Source organism: Sebastes umbrosus, chromosome 7 (assembly GCF_015220745.1).
Source record: "Sebastes umbrosus isolate fSebUmb1 chromosome 7, fSebUmb1.pri, whole genome shotgun sequence".
Lineage (NCBI taxonomy): Eukaryota > Metazoa > Chordata > Actinopteri > Perciformes > Sebastidae > Sebastes > Sebastes umbrosus.
The window spans coordinates 12,063,060-12,084,488 of NC_051275.1; the positions used below are offsets into that span (position 1 = coordinate 12,063,060).

General features: G+C 41.1%; 1 protein-coding gene across 1 annotated transcript in view; it reads left to right on the forward strand.

Annotated features, from left to right (window-relative positions):
- rpa1 (replication protein A1) overlaps positions 1–21,429 on the forward strand; it is a 38,538-nt gene that overhangs the window by 4,909 nt on the left and 12,200 nt on the right. The window contains exons 8-13 of the mRNA XM_037776285.1: positions 1,077–1,179; positions 1,826–1,894; positions 2,216–2,408; positions 5,021–5,157; positions 7,889–8,037; positions 16,984–17,110. Of these exons, the coding sequence (XP_037632213.1) occupies positions 1,077–1,179; positions 1,826–1,894; positions 2,216–2,408; positions 5,021–5,157; positions 7,889–8,037; positions 16,984–17,110 (778 nt within the window). The remainder of the gene's footprint in view (positions 1–1,076; positions 1,180–1,825; positions 1,895–2,215; positions 2,409–5,020; positions 5,158–7,888; positions 8,038–16,983; positions 17,111–21,429) is intronic.

The window sequence follows — 21,429 nt, forward strand, 5'->3', positions numbered from 1 at the left end:
TGTTTGAGACCGTAGCAACACATCACTGCATACATTTATTATAATAAAAAACAGTGTAAATAATAAATTAGGGCTGTCAAAGTTAACCCGATAATAAGTCGTTAACGCAGATTTGTTTTAACGCCACTAATTTCTTTAACGCAAATCAATCTTTCGGAGGTTGTAGCGGGCTCAGTTTTAAAGCTACAGTGAAGATACTGGTATATGAAACTAGAAAACATAAGGAATCCATTGGTACCAACTTACAATGTCCTACTAGCTTGTCACAAAAGAGGCTAAATGGCACTCCAAACTTAAATGTTGGCGAGGGAAAAACTGTCATGGCCATTTTCAAAGGGGTCCCTTAACCTCTGACTTCAAGATATTTAAATATTAAATATTTTAATCGATTGACAGCCCTTAAATAAATGCAATAAAAACCTACTAAGCACCAGCAGAACTATTTGAAGTGTTGCATATTAAAGCTAGACATTGATAATAACATAAGGTCGGCACAATATCATGGACAAACTATATAATTGCAAGGAGCAGTGGAATTTGTTTTGTTGCATCATCTGTATAGAGCCAGACCCATAAATTGATCTATAATATCGGCCTGTATGACCTTATTGAAGACCTATCAGTATTGGTGTATACAGTATGTTGGCTGATAAGTAACAGTAACAGATTGCAGAACAGAAATGCCAGCGTTATGATTGAAGTCAGTGTGTACATAGTTTGTCCACTAGTGAGCACTACAACTTTATTTTTCAACTTTTAAAAAGTCCTGCAAAATGCAAATGATCCTGCTCAGTACAGATCTTGGTCATGATTCTTAAAAAAAAGAAGCCTTATCAAAGTGTTTGATTATGCAAAGAACAAAAACTATTACATTTTTAAAACTATCAAATAGCAGTTTTTGCCTCAAAAAGGCAAAATCGGTAAGGCAACATGCACAGATTATTAAAAGGTTGAGTTGGTGAGTAAATGCATGAATTAATGAATAAATACACGCGTATGTATGGTTACATCCTCGGTCCATGAGGTGCTCTTAAATTAACAATACTGACATGAATAACCTTATCTCTGTCTGACAGGTGGACCATCCGCGCCCGTATAACCAACAAGAGCAGCATCCGTACATGGAGCAACACCCGCGGCGATGGCAAACTCTTCTCTATGGAGATGGTGGATGAGAGTGTGAGTTGTTATTATGGTTCTATTGTTAAATTTTTTACGCTTTGTAAATAAACTAGGGCTGTCAAAGTTAACAGGATAACGCTTTAATGCAAAATTTTGTCGAGGAAAAGCTGGCATGACCATTTTCAAAGGGGTTTCTTGACCTCTGATCTCAAGATATGTGAATGAAAATGGGTTCTATGGGTACCCACGAGTCTCCCCTTTACAGACATGCCCACTTTATGACAATCAATTACAGTTTGGGGCAAGTCATAGTCAAGTCAGCACACTGACAGCTGTTGTTGCCTGTTGGGCTTCAGTTTGCCATGTTATGATTTGAGCATATTTTTTATGCTAAATGCAGTACCTGTGAGGGTTTCTGGACAATATTTGTCATTGTTTTGTGTTGTTAATTGATTTCCAATAATGAATATATACATGCATTTGCATGAAGCAGCATATTTGTCTACTCCCATGTTGATAAGAGCATTACATATTTAACACATCTCCCTTTAAGGTACATTTTGAACAGATAAAAAATTTGCAATTAATTGCGATTAAATATTTTAACAGATTGACAGCCCTCAAATAAACGACAAGATCATGAATCCTGTACTGTCCGCTGGCCTACTTTAATATACTAACCACATTTCATATTTGATTACAGGGAGAGATCCGAGTGACTGGTTTCAACCAAGAGGTGGACAAGTTCTTCAGCCTTGTCGAGGTTGGCAAGGTGAGACGTTCCTCCAGATAATGACTCAGCATGTTCTAATTATCTGTCAAAACTGTCTTTCACTGTGCTGTTAAAGACGGATTTTGGCCGCAGTCCGTTCTATCCACAGCTGCCAGTACTTTTGTGAGTTAAAACCACAGAGACTGTGAATGAGTCATCTGGCTACACTGTACCCATACAATAAGCGGCTTATGATCATCTGCCAGCCTTTGTTGATCCCCCCGACCGTCTGAAGTCGTATCTTGTTTGCACCATTCAGTCAGGTGTAATGCTCCCCACATCTCTGAATAACACGTGGTTCATCCATCTGTACGGGGTCAGGTCTACTACGTCTCCAAGTGCTCCCTGAAGATCGCCAACAAGCAGTACACATCGGTGAAGAATGACTACGAGATGACTCTCAATGGAGAGTCCAGCATCATCCCCTGCGAAGACTGCGCTGATGTTCCAGTCTTGCAGTGTGACTTTATCTCCATCGGTGACCTGGTGAACAGAGACAAAGATGCCATCGTTGGTAAGGGAGCACAAGTAATGATCTACACGGGTATTTCTCAACCCAACCTGTGTCGTTAAATCCCCAGACAACTCTAACCTTTATCTCATGTTCCATCCTGTATTCTGAGACGAAAACAGCCTGCAGCCCTAACTACACATAGAAAGACATGGCGTACTGTCAAAAATAAAAACCTAAAGCCCTATACATAGCCCTGAAATACAGCAGTGTTCTGCTCAAACATGATGTCTTCATTAGAAAATGCCTACTGACATTTGAAGTATTAGTTTTGTTCAGGTTGCCTCTTTTTGGCTTTTGGCAATTAAAGGTGTTTCTAGATATTTATAGAGTGAGACGGTGGATTGAATAAATGAGTGAAACTGTCAGCTTTAAACCCTCCAAGTACAATGTTGCAACACAAAGAACAGCTGAATAAAACATTTTAAAGGCAGCCTATGTAAGATGGTAATTAAATCTGGCCTACAGTCCTGACAGGTTTAAATATATGGTGTAGGAATATAAACATTGGATTTTTTCCTTTTAGTTGGAGCCCCTTTTTATTCTTTCCACCCGACCCCACCTCCTAAACAAAGTCCTTTCTTAAAGTGTCAAATATTTTATACAAGCAGCCGGGCTGCACAATTATGGCCAAAATGATCATCACGATTATTTTTGATCAATATTGAGATCACGATTATTTATTGATTTTTTTTTTAAGGACAAAATATTTGTATTGCACTTTCACATTTAAATAAACGGAGCGCTGCTTTCACTTCCATGTTGTGCTACATTCCTGCTAATATACAAATCTTTACGTCAAAAATAAGACTGGTCTTTACTCACAGTGCATCTCCTAGCAGCGCGTTCGTGTGAGTTTGCTAGAAAATATTGCGTGTTCGGGCGGGTCAAAAAGTGACAAAGCAGCATCCCACTAAGTTATTAATAACTTACAGAAACATTGCATGCAATAGTCCACCTTCTTTTCTCCTCTCGTTGTCTCTCTGTCTCTCAAACACACACACACAGACCAGCTGTAGTGGTGGCACTGAGTGTGTTAAAATTATGTAATGCACTATCAAGAGGCCGTGGTCATTTTCACATATTTCTGTGAGATCACATTGTGTAGGAAGCGCTTGATTTGATATGCAGCAGAGTTTTCTATGAGTGGGGCACGCATTTTAAAACGTCCATATCGCAGTCGATAATGTTAATTTAATCGTGGGAAGCCCAAATCGTGATCGCGATTAATATTTGACAAGTAGCTAGTTCGACCAAAACAGTATTTGAGACAGATCTTTGCTATTGAGAAACCTTTGGAAACCCTACCACACACTGTCTCAGGTCTATTACTCAGAATCAGGCCGTGTAAACCCTGTCAGGGCAGAGCTGCAGGCTCAGTTTGTTCCTAAGCTGTATTGTTGTTGTGGGATGATCCGTCTAGTTTTTTGTTTGAATGGGGGCCCCATTTTGCCCATTTTACGAGACATTAGTTTTGATGTAGTCTTATGTATTTAGTGCCCTGAACTAATGTACGGAGAGCCGAGTTGTGTAAATACCGTGCAACATAGAGGAGCGCCCATTGGTGAATTTACTGTGCACCAAACTAGCTTAGCTTAGCGTAGCTTATGTTTGGCAAATTGTTTTTCTTTATGGATGGCTTGGGCTCTATGAGGCCTAAACACATCATAATTCTCTTAAGCACCGGTGTATTGCGAAAAAGCACAACCAACCAACCAACCGAAACTTTAGAGCCCTACTCCTACTGAGGTGTTCCCAAGCCACCCACCCAATAATAAGCTATCCTAAGCAGAGGATGGAGTTTTTGTAGCAGCAGAAAAGTAGAGCCGGATATGCTGTGAGTGTTGCGGTAATTACAGCACACGAGCAGAGAGATAAAAGTGGTATTAATAATACTGATGACAGTAATAGCCTGTAGTGCAGATTGACTTCGGGCCCTATGGCAGAGCCGATGAGAAAATGAGAACCTGCTGTCACAGGTAAAATGAAGTGATAATAAGGAGTCTGCCGCTTGTAATTCTTTTAATGAAGTCTGCAGCTTGTACTGCCATTTGAGTAATTTCTCTCCCGCTCACCAGTCGGTATCAAACGCTAAGTTTTGTTCATCACGGTTGATATACGGTATTTAAAGTCCTTTTACTCAGTGGGGGTGGGGGTTTATAGATGATATCTTTCACATTTACAAACAAATAGCTCTGCGTCTAATCTGTCCTGCTTGATTGCATTAGTCAACAAAGTGTGCTTGACGGAGTGCATTGGGAGAAACAATTAAAGCCTTTTTTCATAGCTATTCTCCTACATTATGGATGTAAGTGCCTGGCACACAGGCCAGCGACCTCAAACCTGATTTTGAAACAAATGAATCGCTTATTTCCCATGAGCCAATTTGTGCCGGAAACCGTGGGACCTAGAGTGACCTGTGGGCGTAAACACCACAATCAATATTTATGATATGTATATTTGGGAACAATAGGGAGAAATTCTCTGGAAAATTGTGGTCATTGTCTATATGATGCAAACTTAAACTGCAAACTGTGAATCAGGCAGGTCAGGAAATAGAAAAAATAGATCCAGTGTCTGCTGCTAATGCACTGATTCATGTTCTTCTGTTACAGATGTGATTGGAGTGTGTAAAACTGTGAACGAAGTGACCCGCCTCACCCTTAAGAGCAGCAAAGAAGTGTCCAAGAGGACCGTTGATCTGATGGACCAGTCTGGGAAGCTGGTGTCCGTCACACTGTGGGGAGAGGAAGTGAGTATAGACATTAGATGAGAGAGGTAAAACGTGTGTAATGGTGTTCAGGAGTTGTGTCTGGAACCTTTTTTAAATGGGTGGTTGAAAATCAATACCAACTTTATAATGCACAGACATGCTTATTGTAATGGCTAAGCTTTCTCCTCAGGAACACTTCCAAATGCTAATCACCATCCGAGAACAACCATTTAGTATAAATGACTGAAGCTTAACCGAAGCCAGATCACACATGCAGGGGTGAACACAATGACATGAGTACGTACAATACCAAAAAGCCTTTGTGAAGCTCATAATGTTCCGTTTTTCGGTGAGACTATGTCAGAAAGGGGTTTTAATTAGAAAGGTTGTTCAGCGCGCTTGCCGAGAACTAAAGACGTTTAACAATGTGTGCAGTGTTTAATGGAGGTGGACGTGGTTGAAAACCGTTGACTGAACTCCCTGTCACGGGGGTGATGAAGTAACTGTGCTCCTGCAGTTGATTTTTACCCGTGGCTCAGAGGGACTGCGCTGAGTTCGCCACCATTTCTTTCCTCTCCTGACAAGAAGCACAGTGTTCCCCGTTAGTTTGTTCGACACATAAAACCCCTTCTCCACATGGACTTGCTGAGGCACACAAGATGTATAGTTTTATAAAGAACAATGGCAATGCCAAAAAGAAAGTGGTGGAGATATTTTTCCCCGTCTCTGAAGGCTGCACTGCTGCTCACCTCCTCTCTCTGATGTCGTTTTTTTTTCTCAGTGGTTGTCCTCAGGTTATTGTAGTAAAGAGCACTGAAAACCTACAAAACTGGAAAACAAGTAAACATGATATTTTTTATAGCGATTTGTCAGTTTTGTCACAACTCAACTAGTAAGAAATGTGTTCATAGTAGGGATGTTTAACCGACGATACGAATTTCGACTGATTAATCAGTTAAATGGTTAAAAGAAATATTAAAAATTAGATAAAAAGCTGAACAAAACTCAGAGGAGAGCGGCTTGTTACTTAAAGGAGAACAGCTAGTCCACCTTAACAGTCCACCTTAAGTGAGCCTGAGCTAGCTGAGGGGCTAACCCTCTTCACCTTAATAAGCAGGTGGCTGGCAAGACACAGAAGCTTGGCTTGGATCTTGGGGAGATGTAGCATTTATTTACCGAAAAAATCAACTGTACACACACTGCACTGCTACAGTCACAGCTATGACGTTACTGTTAACTTCATACTCACCATCGTCACACACACACACACACACACACACACGGTCTGTCAGACACTCGCTAATGTTACGCCAGGCTGACAGAGTAGCCAGGCACACACACAACTGATAACCTTGCAGTTAAACTAATTAATGTGGTGGAGACTTACTGGGAAAGTGGCTGCATGTGTCCACAACAATGCACGCAGCATCGTAGCTGCTACAGTAACTAGCCCGGACCGGTGAACTGGGGATTCAGTTGTCTGTTTTGCGCATACACTACAGCTGACGATTAATGATGGATTTAACCTTTTGTTTGTGCATCGGCTTATCTTTGCAGCTGCACGGCTTGTTTGGCACTTCACAGCACCCCTGCATGCAAGGCACTAATCATGTCAATTAACGGTTAATAATCTTTTAATAAGTGTCGGCTATCGGTCAGAAAAAAAAATCGTCAATCCCTTGTTCATAGTTATAAGCGGCAAGGCTCTAGGACTTGCTATGTAGGTCTGTCTTTTAGTTGGTCCACCTCTTTGGTTCAGACTGAAAATATCTTTACCATTGGATACATTAAGATTCATGGTCCCCAGATGATGAATCCTACAAACTTTGACTATCCCTAGACTTTTCCTCTAGTTCAGTGAAATATTTCAATAACTATGGGATGGATTGCCGTTAGACATCAATGTTCCCCACTGGATAAAGTGTAAGCACTTTGGTGATCCCTCGACTTTTCATCTTTCGTCACCGTCGGGTCCAAATTTCAGTTTGTCAAATTCTTTACCTGTAATACAAAATGACATTCCCATCAGCCTCCGCTGTAGCATGCTAAACTGAGTTGTTGAACATGGTAAACGTTGTACCTCCTAATCATCAGCATGTTGTCTTTATGTGTCACATCAAAGCACCACTAGATTCTGTAGATTCTTGTGTATCTCTTTAAAAATGTTGCTCTGATGTCCTTTGAGGACAAAACTGCCATAACATTATGTATTATTACTTTCCACTTTCACTGAGTTAAAACTTTTTTAAACTAACTTCAGTCCTGATGATAATTGTGTATATAATGCCACTTTTGATTATTTTAAATTGAATTATTTTCTGTATACTAAATGCTAGGGGGAATTTTCCACAGTCTGGGATATGTCAGTGATTAGCAACAACATTGATTTTGATGCATTGCATCAAACACCGCAGTGCTCCATAATACAGCAGCAATAAACCTAGCGGAAACCAGGAAAATAGTATGTGTTTGCCCCCATAGGGCAAACATGAGAAAATGGCTCAATCTGGTGGAAAATAGTAAAAATGACAATTTTGAAGCCAGGCCTCTAGATTGAAAGCCCAATATAATAGAATGCTGTAATGGCCATGGGATCAAATATTGTGTTTTTTTGTGTCAGAGTGTCTGTATTATGGTTACAGTTCATTATAGACTTAATACAGAAGCTGAGTTTGAACTTCAAAAAAAACAAAACTCACACCCTTGCCAAGATAAACCAAGAAATTACAGAGTTTTAATGTTTTTCTCTTTTGTCCTATCTCTTGTTTAGGCAGAAAAGTTTGAACCCACTGGACAGCCCATTCTAGCCATCAAGGGGGCGAAGGTTTCAGACTTTGGAGGCCGGTCCCTCAATGCATCGTTCGCCAGCACCCTGCTGATCAACCCAGACATCCCTGAGGCCCATAAGCTCAGAGGCTGGTAAGTGATCCTTCACAGATTCATGATAATGCTGTGCAGAAAATAGCTCATGTTTCGTAGCGATTGTATACTCATGACAAAGTGCTTTCATAGTAGGTATGAATTTCTTTCACCCGCTCTAAGATCACTTCTCGCATGCAAGTATTTACTGTTGAAATTGAACAACTCCAAGGGATTTAAATGGTTGCAAAGAGTGCATGCTCTGATTCTCATTATCAAGATTAGTTTTCCCCCATTAGCCACAATGTGGGGGGGTTGCCTCAATGAAGCATTACATATAAATGGAAATCATACTTAATCTGTGGAAATGCGTTTTTTTTACTCCTCTAATCGCCTTTCCAGACGAAATGAAATCCAGACTAATTTCTGTGTGATTATGTTGATTTTAGCATTTCTTTTGCCTTTGGTGCATGTGTGTGTGTGGTTGTGTAAGTGTGTACACATCTTCTTTCATGTTTGTTTTCACTTGAATTATGTGGAAATTAGCCAAGATATGTTTATCTTTTAAAATCGGAGCGGTTATCTGCGTACATGTAGTTATGTATAGAGCACTATAGTTGATTTTATTAGAAGTACTGCAGCCAAATACAGAGTTGTAGGCATGTGATTATTCCTCAAAGATTTTCTGTTGCCTTTTCTTGCAGTGGAATAGAAAAACGTTTAAGACTCAAAGCTTTCATCTTTTTATTTGGGCTCACGTTGCAGTTCCTCGATTGCACATTTTTCTAATTTATTACCTCTCCCTGGTGCACAACATGACCAAAAATAATCATGCACTGTAATTGTGTATTTTATCAGGGGGGTAAAAGACATTTTTGTTATCTATTTTCCAAAGAAAGACATCACCTAGTCGGTGTGCGATGACTAGCTTTATAGGGACTCGTTGTTAGGTGGCTTTAAGAAGCGGTACGGGCTGTCACATGATTGACAGATGCTGTCATAGACCGCGGTTGGGGGTTGATACTTAACCTCGCTGCAGTGTCGTGACACCCTGATTGATCTCTCCTTATGGATCCTACTTAAACAGGCAGGACTTGAACCCTCCTCTCTTGACATGAAAGCAAATGTCTGTATTTGTGAGCGGAGATCCAATCGATTCCATCCAAAGAGTTTCATTTATTTACCTCCCCAATACCCGGTGTCTGCTCTGCTCTACACTGAGGAATAAAAAACAGTAAACAGTTCAAATTTATTTCGTGACGAGTCGAGTGCAGTCTCTTTTTTTTTTCCCGCCTTGACAAATGGGGCTGTGGGTATTTATACATGATCAGAGGACCCGATCTGCATAATCAGAGCAGTGAAATGTGACTCTACTTTGCAGGTGAGAAAGAGGCAAAACCACAAAATATGCTCAAATGGGCCTCTTTTAATCAGGTGTCTTGGCTCATAGTAATTTCTTGATGATAGTTTAAGCAGCAGCCTCTGGCTTCTCTGAATATATTATTTTATTACATTTCTCCAAATGCCAACTACTGTGAACCGCCGCTAAGTTTGTTTGTGATGGGATTATTTTATGTTTGTGTCGTGATAGAATGCGCTCTATTATCAGGACCGCTCCTGGGTCTTTTCTGCTTTCTTTTACCTCAACGCCATTAATTCCTGAATCACGCTTCCACATCCCTGCAGGAGCATAGGCTTTTAATACCTCTTCTTCTGTTTAATGACAGAAGGATGCTCCCCACGTTCTCCAGTCACTTTCTTACTTGGACAGCCGGAGATAATGATCCTTAAATTCTTCTGTTGCTTTGTTTGCCGCAGAATAGCAGTTGGCCCATGTGGGTCCTCTTTGGACAATGGGTTCCTGCATGTTTCGCCGGCATCCACTAATGAACGGTTTAAAAGTCACAGATGAAAGGAGGCCAGGCCTGATTCATTACTCTCCATCCAAGTGAGAACCATGGCGGGCGAAGACGAGATCGTTAAGCAGCGGATCTGAGTCTGAGAGCTGTGTGTCCCAGCCGGCCTCCTGCTGTGAACAGGATGGAGAGAATAGTTGTTTATCTTTTATTTTAAGGCTGCATTACAGTAATGATATCCGGTGATGATGACAAATACGTTGTTTAGCGGGTGTTTTCACTAGAGGACTGCCAGCTGTTGAATACATAATGCGTGTTTTGTTGTGCTGCCGATAAGTCCGGGTCTCAGGATGGGAGCCGTCCACAAGTGTGTCCCTTAATGATGATTCTGTAAGCCGAGATGTGAATTATGGAAAACAGAACACGGGAGCAAATCAATTAAACTCTGAATGAATCTTTTGATGATTAATTGTTTTAATCTTGCACGGGAGGAGAACCCAAATATTTTTCTCCCACAGCCGAACAACAGATAGACCTTTACTGTACAGCCAAGGCTGCTGAAGCATCATTGTTTTACTCGTGCAAGAAGCTTCTTAATTTGATTGTGTTTTGGTGCAGCCCTTTGGGACTTCCTCAAATGAATAGTCTGTCCTTGGTGGGCTATTGACTTAAACTCGTGCAGAGTATTAGTGGTGCCACTCAGCACTTTCCAACGTAAGCATATTAATAAGAATGCGGCACTATGCACTAATTATCTTGATCTTGGGTTAATCTGTGGTCTCAGTGCGTTGTTAGCGTGCATGTGCTCTATGCCCTCACCCTCTTTTTGAGATTTATCGACACAGGTTGCCAACTTGACATTAAACCGACACTAAGTTTCCTCTATCAGTGTAAAAATCTTCACATTCACACTTTTTATCCATCTAACTGTGAAGATGCAGTTGTCCATTAGGTGGCAACAGCACATTTAGAGATGGTCACGCTGCCTTTTTCCATACTGCACTTTGTCGTGTTCATTCTCAGTGCTTGATGCTGTCAACCTCAGACGTTCACCGCGGACCCATTTAGTCACACAAGTCCAAGCTGACGTTTTCTCTGTCCTCCTTATCATGTTTCCAGTATTTCCACATGTACAGGCTACAGCATATAGTTGTGGCAGTAATTATTTCAGCCCAGAAGCAAACAAGCTTTAACACAGTAGTCTTATGAACATGATGTCTTAGTATTTAATTGACTGTTATTTCACCCAAACATTTCCCCATGCGGTATTAATTAAAAAAAATAAAAGTGGCAGATTTACTAGTGGAATTACTGGTGTTGAGTTATTGGCTAAATTGAATGTTTCAAACCACATTTGGTAACAAGTGCAGGGTTTTTTTCTGGCTCAGAATGATCCTTTGGGGGGGGGTGACTACGCTTGACAGTAATAATAATAATAAACTTTATTTATATAGCACTTTTCAAAACGGCAGTTACAAAGTGCTTCACAGTTTATAATAAAATACATAATAGTACACAGCAAGAAAACGTATATAATTTATAAAACGAGAGCAGATACTCAACAATAAAAGCAATATAATATAAGAAAACTGAATTAAAATACAAATAAAACCAAAGGATTTACAAGCAACAAACATATAAAAATGCCAGCTTATAAAAATGGATTTTTAAAAGTTTTATAAATTTGGTACAGACTCAGCTGACCTGACAGTGAGGGGGAGGCAATTCCTTAGTGTTGGAGCTAAAATGATAAAGCATGGTCCCCCTTTGTTTTTTGGAGAAGCAATGAGTCCGCGTTATAAAGCCCGGCTGATACTGGAATTTTAGGGCCGATGCCTATATTAGGGAGTTAAAAAATTCTGATATATCATGTCATACATATGATCGACAGTGTTTATTCCCCTTGTGGTGCAGCCAGCATGTTGATGGAAGTCAGGCACAAGCGACCTGCGCGCAGTCAGCATGAGCAAGACACATGGCGCGCCTGACTGACTGAACTGACAAACTATAGCTGGGTAGTTACCTCGCTAACACAGCAAACGGATGTGACAAGCATGAGTGACATGCCGGTTGAAAGGGACTGGATTATATTAGAGTTATATTGAAAAGGTAAAAATGATGGGGCCATTGTTTAACTTTCCAGCAATGTATTTCACAAACTAGTTAGCAAATTACCGCAAAGACACCGCTGACTCCCCACCACCATCTGCTCAGGTGAGATGCACACTCTGCCAGTGCTGAAAGGGACGGCCCACGTTTCCCATCATGCCTCTCTAGTCCCGAGTGCTGGACTGAGTAGTTAAAGTTTGCTGCTTTGTTCCAAAATGCAAATGCTACTTTTTGTGCTGGTTTCTAGTTTTAGCCATTAATGAAGTGGCTGTTACATTTCTTAAAGCACATTCTGAGAGGAATACAGTTATTTTACTGAATTCCTGCAACTTTGGCCAAGAAGACTTTCCTTTGTTGCTTTTCTAAAACCTCTTTGTGGGGTGCCAAAATTTTCTCTGTGAAGGAAAGACCCTGCAAGTCTCCGACAAAGTGAGGAATCATTCTCTTGGTGGTATTCTCTCGCTCATTTCAGTCACTACTCAAAGTAGCCTTGAACCAGGGCCAACCCCCAGATGAGTTTCTGGATCTGCTCAGTGGCATACAGAGCTGACATTTAAATAGCACTAAGTTACATTATGTTTTGTTGAATTAAGTGTTTAGTCGATATAGCAAAAATGCCAAACTATTTGCCGGTTGCAGCTTCTCAGATGGGAGGATTTGTTGCTTTTCTTTGTAATGTAGGATAGTAAACTGAATATTTTTAGGTTTTAGACTGTTGTTTTTGGACAAAATCTCTATAACAGATTATTGCATTCACATGTAGAATCTGTAGGCAATGGAAGCTTTCTGGTTTCCATTTGTAGTCAGAGTAGTATTGACCAATCACATTCGAGCAGGCTTTCGATGAATGCGGGTAACAGTCGATGCGGAGAGCGAAAGAGGCAGAACGCATTGGCTGAAATGCAATCTCAGAACCCATCGGCTATCGTCTGACAATGATTCAGCTTGTTATTGGTTTAAAATTAGCTTGTAAACTGGCTACTTGTGAAACAATCCGGTCGTACACGTCGTCTCTCAACTCCAACTCCAGTCTTGCATCTCAAGTTGTTAATTGGAAAAGGAAGTCTTGACCCGGCTATCCGCTGGCTACAACGGAACCCCAGAAATATAGCCTCTTGCTCCCAGAGGGTTATCTGTCATCAGACCGATACCCAGTGGGTTCTGAGATTGGGTTTGACAAAACAAGCACTTTGAATACTTTAGGCCGGGTTCTGGGAAATTATAATGGACATTTTCATTATTTTCTGACATTTTATAAACAAAAGATTATTAATTCATCGAGAAAATAATGGTCAGATTAATTGATATTGGAAATAATTACTAATTGCCGCCCTACTTTATAAATTCAGTGCATTTGTAACTCAAAATACTCTAATGGAAGCCACATTTTATATTTAAGAATTTACAGAGGGGTTATCAAACTGTCTTAGCCTTAGAGAGATTAATAACTTGTCCAATATGATATCCTTTTATTCATAAAACACAGCAAAGGAACAGGTCAGGAGGATGTTCAGTTTGGCTTACTGCACTATTTAAATCCAGTTTTACCAGAAAAATACTGCAGCACAGCAATAACTTTCTGTTCTGTTTTTCCATGATATACTTGCACTGTGGAGCTCTGTATAGGACAAACTCATTAAAATTCAACTATTGTGACACACTGGGGAGAGTCTACTGGTGCGTGCAGAACTGTCCTAGGGTGTAGGAATGACATGTAAACCTAGATTGCTGTATTCTTGCTCTTTGTACTCTACTGTGTTCTCTTACACAACATGTTTTTTGTTACACATGTAGCCTGTGTGATCTATCCATTATAAGGAGAAAGAAAACACTAAAGGAAACTTCCTCTTCAGATGAAGTGGCTAACACCATGTCACACACAACATGGAGTAATCGTGTTTGTGGCGTGTTTGCCGCTCGCAGTCCAGGCATTAGAGCCTTAGCCCAGAGCTGAGAACACTGCTTACTGAGACTTTCCCATCGTCCCCCCTCATGCCTCTTCCTCTGACACATCTCTACTCCTATCCTGTCCTCGTTCATTGACACACTGACATTTGACATGTCTACGGCATGTACATGCTTCTCTGCCAACCCTCCAGTCATCTATCTCGGTGTTCCTGCAGATAGTTTGTCTCACTGACGCCGCGCTGCTCTAAGCCGGGATCTGCCTGCTTTTCAGTTGACTGTTGCACATTTTCAGCCAGGTCTAATTTGTCCTCTTTTTGTCTCCTCAATCACGCTGTCTACCGGGCCATTTCTGTGACAACAAACACAAGGCTTTCATCCAGTAGACCGCTCGTTCGTGTCCCGTGCATCACGTCACAATCAGCTGATTGTTCATGTCCCATGTTCACAACTTTCAGTGTCATTTTCACTGTACAAATGTAGTAGTTTTAAGCCCAACAATGTTTTTTCCTAAACCTAACTATAGTGGTTTAATCGCCTGAACTTAAGTACGTGTTTTTGTTTACTTGACAACATTAACCACTTGTTTACTGCGACCGAAAAGAGTGACGCCGAGGGGTCGGCATTTTCTTTCGACGACGGACGTCGTTAGTCTTGACCCTTGCCGGTGAATGAGTACCGTCACGTTTTCAGAATTTTGGCATTGAATTGGTACAGAAGTATCGGTTCTCGTGACATCCCTACTGTCACGTTGGTGTCTTGTTGAGTGCGTACAGTCCTTTTGGGTACCTGTGGAATCAGATGTCCAGAGCAGCCATGCAAGCCATTAAATTAATTAGCCATTAAAGTGTAATGAATTTTTAATCATCTCAGCTATGTTGCCACTACAACATAGCTTTCTCCTCTGTAGACCATACTGTATCTGTCTTAGGAGAGACGTTGAGCCATGACAGAAAACGGTATCCCCATTTTTTTCCGATGTGATTTGTCAGAATATATTTTTTGCTAGTTCCTAACTGGATGCAGGAACAATTAAAGCGAAGCAGTGCAGGTACACTTGTGAGGAATCTGGTGCCACCATATAGAATTGCTCACATTTGTCAATGTGGGAAATTGGCAGCCTGAGCGTTGCTCTGGCCACGGACTGAACTGTTAATGGGGATATTTTCAATTAGTCATGCCTCCAGGAGCAAAGCACGCTCTCGCTGTATTTACAACCCGGCCGCCCCATTGTGCGCTGCTCTGCCTCTTGGCTAACAGATTAGTAAGCTCTATTGATCTCTGTGACCATTTTAAACTCTTATTTTTTTTTCCCCCCCCACAAATGCATTTTACCTCCACCCATCTTTCTTCTCCTTCTACCCCGCCTTTCCTCTTCTCCTTCCTATTGTCTTCCCTGTATTACCGGGAACATTGGGCGAAAATGGATTTCTGATAGCACCGTAACAGCCCTGACCCTGGCCAGCTCATCTGTCCCTCTGCTGTTGATTCATTTCACAAGCCCTCTCAGCCTGCCTTGCTCTCAGCTGAGCCATCCTTGCTTTGACAAACACAAATGAATGCTCTGCCTGGAACAAGATTTTTTTTTTCTTTTAAAGCTAACTGTTAAATGGACAGCCTGCAGTCTGTTGACAGCCATGTGAACAGCAGAGCATTGTCTGGTGCTTTGATTTGGATTTATTAAAATGAATAAACCTGCAGTCCAATAGTAGGCCTCGGCATACCAACACTATGAATATCTCAAGTAGAAATACAGCTTTCTTAAATGTATTTTTATCTAGTTACATGTGGTGATGTACTATATGATTTTTTTTTACTACACTATACAGAGCAGAAACCATAACTTCATTAATGGATTAGTCACTTGAAAGAAAATGAATTGGTAGCTGTTTAGTAGGGCTGCTCCCTCTTAGTCGATTTGTCAACTAATCAGTCGTTTAGATCTTAAGGCCCAGACACACCAACCCAACATTAAAGAACTAGCGGCGATGAAGGCCGACCGTTGCGTCGCCTCACGCCGCCTTTGTCTTGGCCAAAAAGTTGCAGTTGAACACACCGCAAAGACGACAACCGACGGCCAGTTACCACATACGTTCTGCACCTACGTGAGAGGAAATAACACTCCACACCAGCAGGTCGCGGTAGTCTGTATTTGTCATTCAAAAGGGGAAATTGGTAGACCGAGGACGGTGGATATACAAGCCGTTGATATGATACATAGATGAAACAAAACAGTGTTTGCCGACCATTTTCACACCACTCTCACTTAACCACTTAGCTTCATTCCAGATGGCCACGTCGTTGTGAAAATACCCGTGTATTGGAATGATCAGATGCGATGAATTGTAAAATGAGAAAAGCCTTCTGTGTTTGCCTTCTTGACTTTACTCGTTGGCTTGCTTTCCTCTTTTCTGTGTCTCTTCTCGTGCACTGATGCATTTAAGCTGAACAGCCAATCAGAGTGATTTCTCTCACTGATGAGCTCCGCCGCTGATTAAACATGCTGAATTGGCCGAAAAGCCTCAGACACGGACAGAATAGAGCAGACGAAAGCGGGACACATCGCAAAAACTAGGCCGACAGACGCTCACCGACGGCCCCAGACTGTCTGACAGCTTGGTGTGTCAGGGCATTTAGTCGACTAAGATTTATTTAGTTGATTCGTTGTGTTTTTTATGCTTTGACTGTCCACTCTCCTGTCAATAAAGGCTTGACATGCCAAAAAAATAATCGTTAAAAACAAAAGTCGTATGAGCGTTAGTCGACTAAGAATTTCTTTGGTCGAGGACAGCCGTACTGTTTGGATAATTTAGCATTCAAGACATTTTTTAAGCGAAAAAGCAAAATATGTTGCTTCTTCTCAAACTTTAATATTTTCCGATTAAACTAAAATCTTGGTTTTGAACTGTCAGTCAGATAAAATAAACTATATGTGAAGTGCCAGCTTGCTGAAATTTTGATGTCATGTGATTATGTGATTTTTATTTATTTATTTTTTTACTATTTTCCATCATTTTATGGACTAGACTATTAATTAAATAATTGACACATTAATGTATAAAGAGTATAATCATTCGTTGCAGTCTTACAGCTACACTTGGTTGACTGTGTCTGGTATTGGTTCTCTTTCACATAGGTTTGACAAGGAGGGTCATGCCATGGATGGACAGTCTCTGACAGAGTCGAAAGGCAGCGGGGGAGGACTCACCAACTGGAAGACTCTGTCTGACGTTAAGACGGAGCACTTGGGACACGGAGACAAGGTATACACATGCTCAGCTTTGCCTTGATGCACTCAAACACTGAAAGCATTGGTAACCCCCATACAGTACATATTGTTATTCAAGGATGATTCTTTGAAGATATTCAAGGACAAACTGAAAAGACTTTTTTTGAATCCCAAACAATAAATATGAAAGTGCTCACAGTCAAACAGCGATTTTAAAAACCCACAGTACACAATGCATGTCTCTATAGTCTGGCTATAGTGTAACCTTGTCACTTGTAGCTATGCTTTGCAAAGGTACGTTTAGCTGAGAGTCAGCGTGATAAATCTTCATAAAATCACTGCACCACCAGATGTGTGTGTGCTTAAAATCAGATCCCGATCATCTCCTCATTAATAACCACTGTATTGTGGGTGTCCTTTCACAGTCTTGGTGTGTATGTTCATGGTGAAAGTCACTCTTATCTCTGGTATTGATTACATAGGCTCTATTCTTTGCCCTCTGTAATGAAATTACTGCCCACAGATAAGTAAAGTAATATGTGTTCTTTAATTTTCCCTTTTTCATTTCTACTGTTGAGGGAAATGGTGCTCACAGAAGTGTATAAATTGTCTAGAGCTCATAGTGTGACCTGTGCAGAGATCTTAACTTGTGTAATTTAACATAATTTAACATGCTATGCACATTAGTAATCATCACAGTATGATGAAAATATCCCATTAAGACTACAGGACAATTAATAGATGCAAGCGATTATGATAGGGCACCAAGAGACACAAGAAGAACAGATTTGTTCTGTTGTTCTGTTTGGAAGCTCAAAGAAGACTTGAGAGCCCATAATTTCTTGGAAAAGAAAGGGAAATACAAAAATACATGGATTAAACCGGAATAGCAGTCTTAATTTTTTTTTTCCTTTCACACACCACATCCAATCTTTTTTTCTCTTAAAAACAAACTAGGCCTACAAAACACTAGGGCTCTCTCTCACACATAATGCGTGCATATGAGAGAGAGAGGGAGAGAACCTCCTTCTCTTTACAAGCGTCCGTCGCCTCTCACCCTTCACTCGGTCAGTCAGTCAGTAAGAGAAACAGATCTCAGTCAGATATACAGCTGCTAGAAAAGGTTCTTTCCTCTCGTGGCAGGCTGTGTCAGACTAAAAAAACCCTGCTGCCGTTGCGTCTTTACGCGCGGAGCATCCTGTTGCGGTCATCGGGCTTGAGCCCCGCTAAGCCTGTGCATTAACACGACTTTGGGAGGGGAGACGACAACAACACACTGTCTTTCCTCATTATTTACTTATATTGTACTTTACTTTGCTAATATTGTTTAATGAGAGATGAGGGTAAAAATCGGAGGTCAAAGATTTTCCTTTCTATTGAAATGAAAACGGTGACAAAATGAGCAATAATCACATCAGATAAATTACAGCGAAAGCCAATAAAAAGGTATTTGTTCATATGTTATCCTATAAACAAAGTAATAAATAAATAGACTGTAGCCTATGCCAACATAAAATAAAATACCTGGCTTTATTTGGACTGACTTTCAATCTCCTCCGCTGCGTTTCAGTACCCAGGACAACGGCCAGATGCTGGAATAAATTAGTAATGCTGCTTTTAGGTTCTACAAACTTTACAGCAAACGGTGCTCTGCTTGAGATTAGACGCTGAAGAAAACCCTCGCATCGCGTTTCCCATGAACTACAGCAGCTCAGGGAAGTGGAGGCGGTTCCGTACCGTATTTACTCAAGTTAAAGAGAAAATCAATTTTCATCTCTAAACATCGTCCTAAACCATTAATTCAAATTGATTGATAGAATCGATTTATCTCCCAGCTCTATCTTTAAGTGTCAATTAAGTGAAAAATCTGTTTTGGTGAATGAGTAATTTCAAGGATTTCTACGCATTGGTTAAACTGCGTGCGTGTCTGCTGCCCGAGGCTGTGAGTGACCCCGTCCTACTTCTGGTGCCCTCATAATTCTTTCTGATATGGCCACAACTGCAGGATTCCCAGTCACAGTGAATGGCTTATTGCTTCCCATTATGCCTCTTTTAGTGTAGCCACTTCAGCTATTCTATCACCTGGAGACCTACCAATGCAGCTTAAGCAGCCCCATCTATCTCTTTTTTCCTCTTAAATTCCAAACCCCCAATCCTGACTGTAACCATTAGCCCCCTGTCAGGAGAAGGGCTTCTCGTGGCATTAGCTTCCTGCTGTTCAGGAGGAAAGGTTTGACCCTGGGCTATATGGAGGCCTTTGCTCCTCCTTAGCATGGCGTGTGATGAGGCCCGGTACTGACAAAAGAAGCTGAACCAAGGCCGTCCTCAACCCCTCTGAGACATCCCGTACACGGGGGCACGGGGGTCAGGCCTCTCAACACCACCACTCCCCCCCTAACCAGAGTCTGTTGCAATTAATTGTGCCTGTCACAAAGTCTTTGTGTCACAATCTCAAGTTTCCACATTGCTCCCGTGCCCTCTCTGACAGCATGTGGTCACCCTCCTCCTGTTGGCTTGACACCGCATTTGTAAAGGCTAAAAACAAGTTCTTCTGTCACCTTTCCACCGTGGCAGCCCCGGTCAGTCACACACACTAATTGAAGAAGGTATTTACTTGATTAATTGCACCTCCTTTTTGGAAAAAGCAGCGAAGGGTTGATGTTTGGGTTGTTTTTTGGTAAATCAAAACAATAATTAAAAAAAGGCTAGTGGCTGCTGGCGTCGGAACAGGATGATTTTCTCTTATTTTGTTGCTGTCATTTACCACATTAAAGCACTTCTTTATTTATCCAAAATGACACGGAGTATCAATTGTCCTGTTTTTTGGAAGTTAATTGGGGTCGAATGCCTTTCACGTACTAACACAATGGACAGTGCTCGGAGAAAAGAGAGGAAATAATTGACTTTCATTGTGCTTTCAGGAGATGTTCTCTTTTTGAATAAGTTGTTTTTCTTGTATATTTCTTTAGCAAATGTTAGAAACATTATTAGAGTTTTTTTAAAGCTCGATGTAGCACTCAGCATTGAGGTATCTTGATTGTGTACCAATTTTGAAAAAGCTGTTCTTGACACTGAAATATTTTAATGATGCTTTCTCAGTCCTTTGGAGAAACTCTAATTACAGATGACTGTGGCCTTGAGTGTTTCCAGTTAACATATTAGTATTTACTCAGTGGCATTAATGATTGGTTAATTGTACCTTTTGTAGGGCTGCACAATTATGGCCAAAATGATAACCACGATTTTAGCGACAAAATATTTAATTGCAACTTCGCATTTAAATAAACAAACTTGAACGCACGATAATGTAATCAATGGAACCTCTGTTAGCGGAGCGCTTTAGCCATGTGCTGTCGGCAGACGAGCCGGTCACTGCGATTACTTTGAGCAGCATGCATGAGAATGAGATGAGTGACTGATTAAGTTAGTTCTGTCAAATGTTTTAAGGTTGTTCCTCCACGGCTTATTTTGGACTCGCAGTTGTGTCAAATTGCGATCTTTATGTCTTCTTCACTCACGCTCATGTGGGTGACGTTGCTGACTGTGCTACTGTGTGCTGACGTAAAACCATGTGGCGGCTGCAGATGTGTGTGTGTGTCACCAGCAAAAAAATCTGATATATGAGACTGCTGAAAACGGGCCGGCTTCAATCGGCTGCTGATTGACAGCGCATCTCTCGCGGAGCACGCATTCTAAACGTCAATATCGCAGTCGATCGTTTTCATTTAATTGTGGGAAGCCAAAATCGTGATTGCAATTAATATTTGATTAATTCTGCAGCCCTAACTTATAGCAGCAAGCTGGCAGGCCTTTTGCTCTGTTCCCTGACTCTGAACAGGCACCTTTTAGCCTTTTATCAAAGCGTGCGGGGGCCTAGTGTCCTCTCTGTTGTCACAGCCAATGCTAGGGTTAGTAGGAAGAGGGGGGGACTCTGTCCAAAACAATTAGCTGTTAGGGTTCAACAACTATCTGTCGAGTACATTAGGGCCTGCCCTTCATGAGGAGGAGATGTGACTCTTCTGCGAAACATGTTGGAACTTTTCACCCCTTCATTGCAGCACATCCAGAGCTGCTTATTGTTTTTCATCTAGTTCTATTTTCCACTGTGAAATTCATGACACTGTGTTGGGTGTTTTCCATTCAGACTTGAAGTGTTTCCTCAAGGCTGTTTATGTGCAGCCGGTTTCAAAAGTTTGCTTGTTCCCCACAAACGCAGCAGCTACCTCACTAGTTTGCATTTGTGTCAGAGCCATTTGGATTCTGTCTGGGACTGTAACTTGTGCATCTGCTACCCAAATGCTTTCTGACTGTTCACATACACCATTATGCTCCTTATAATGTCATCTTAATGTT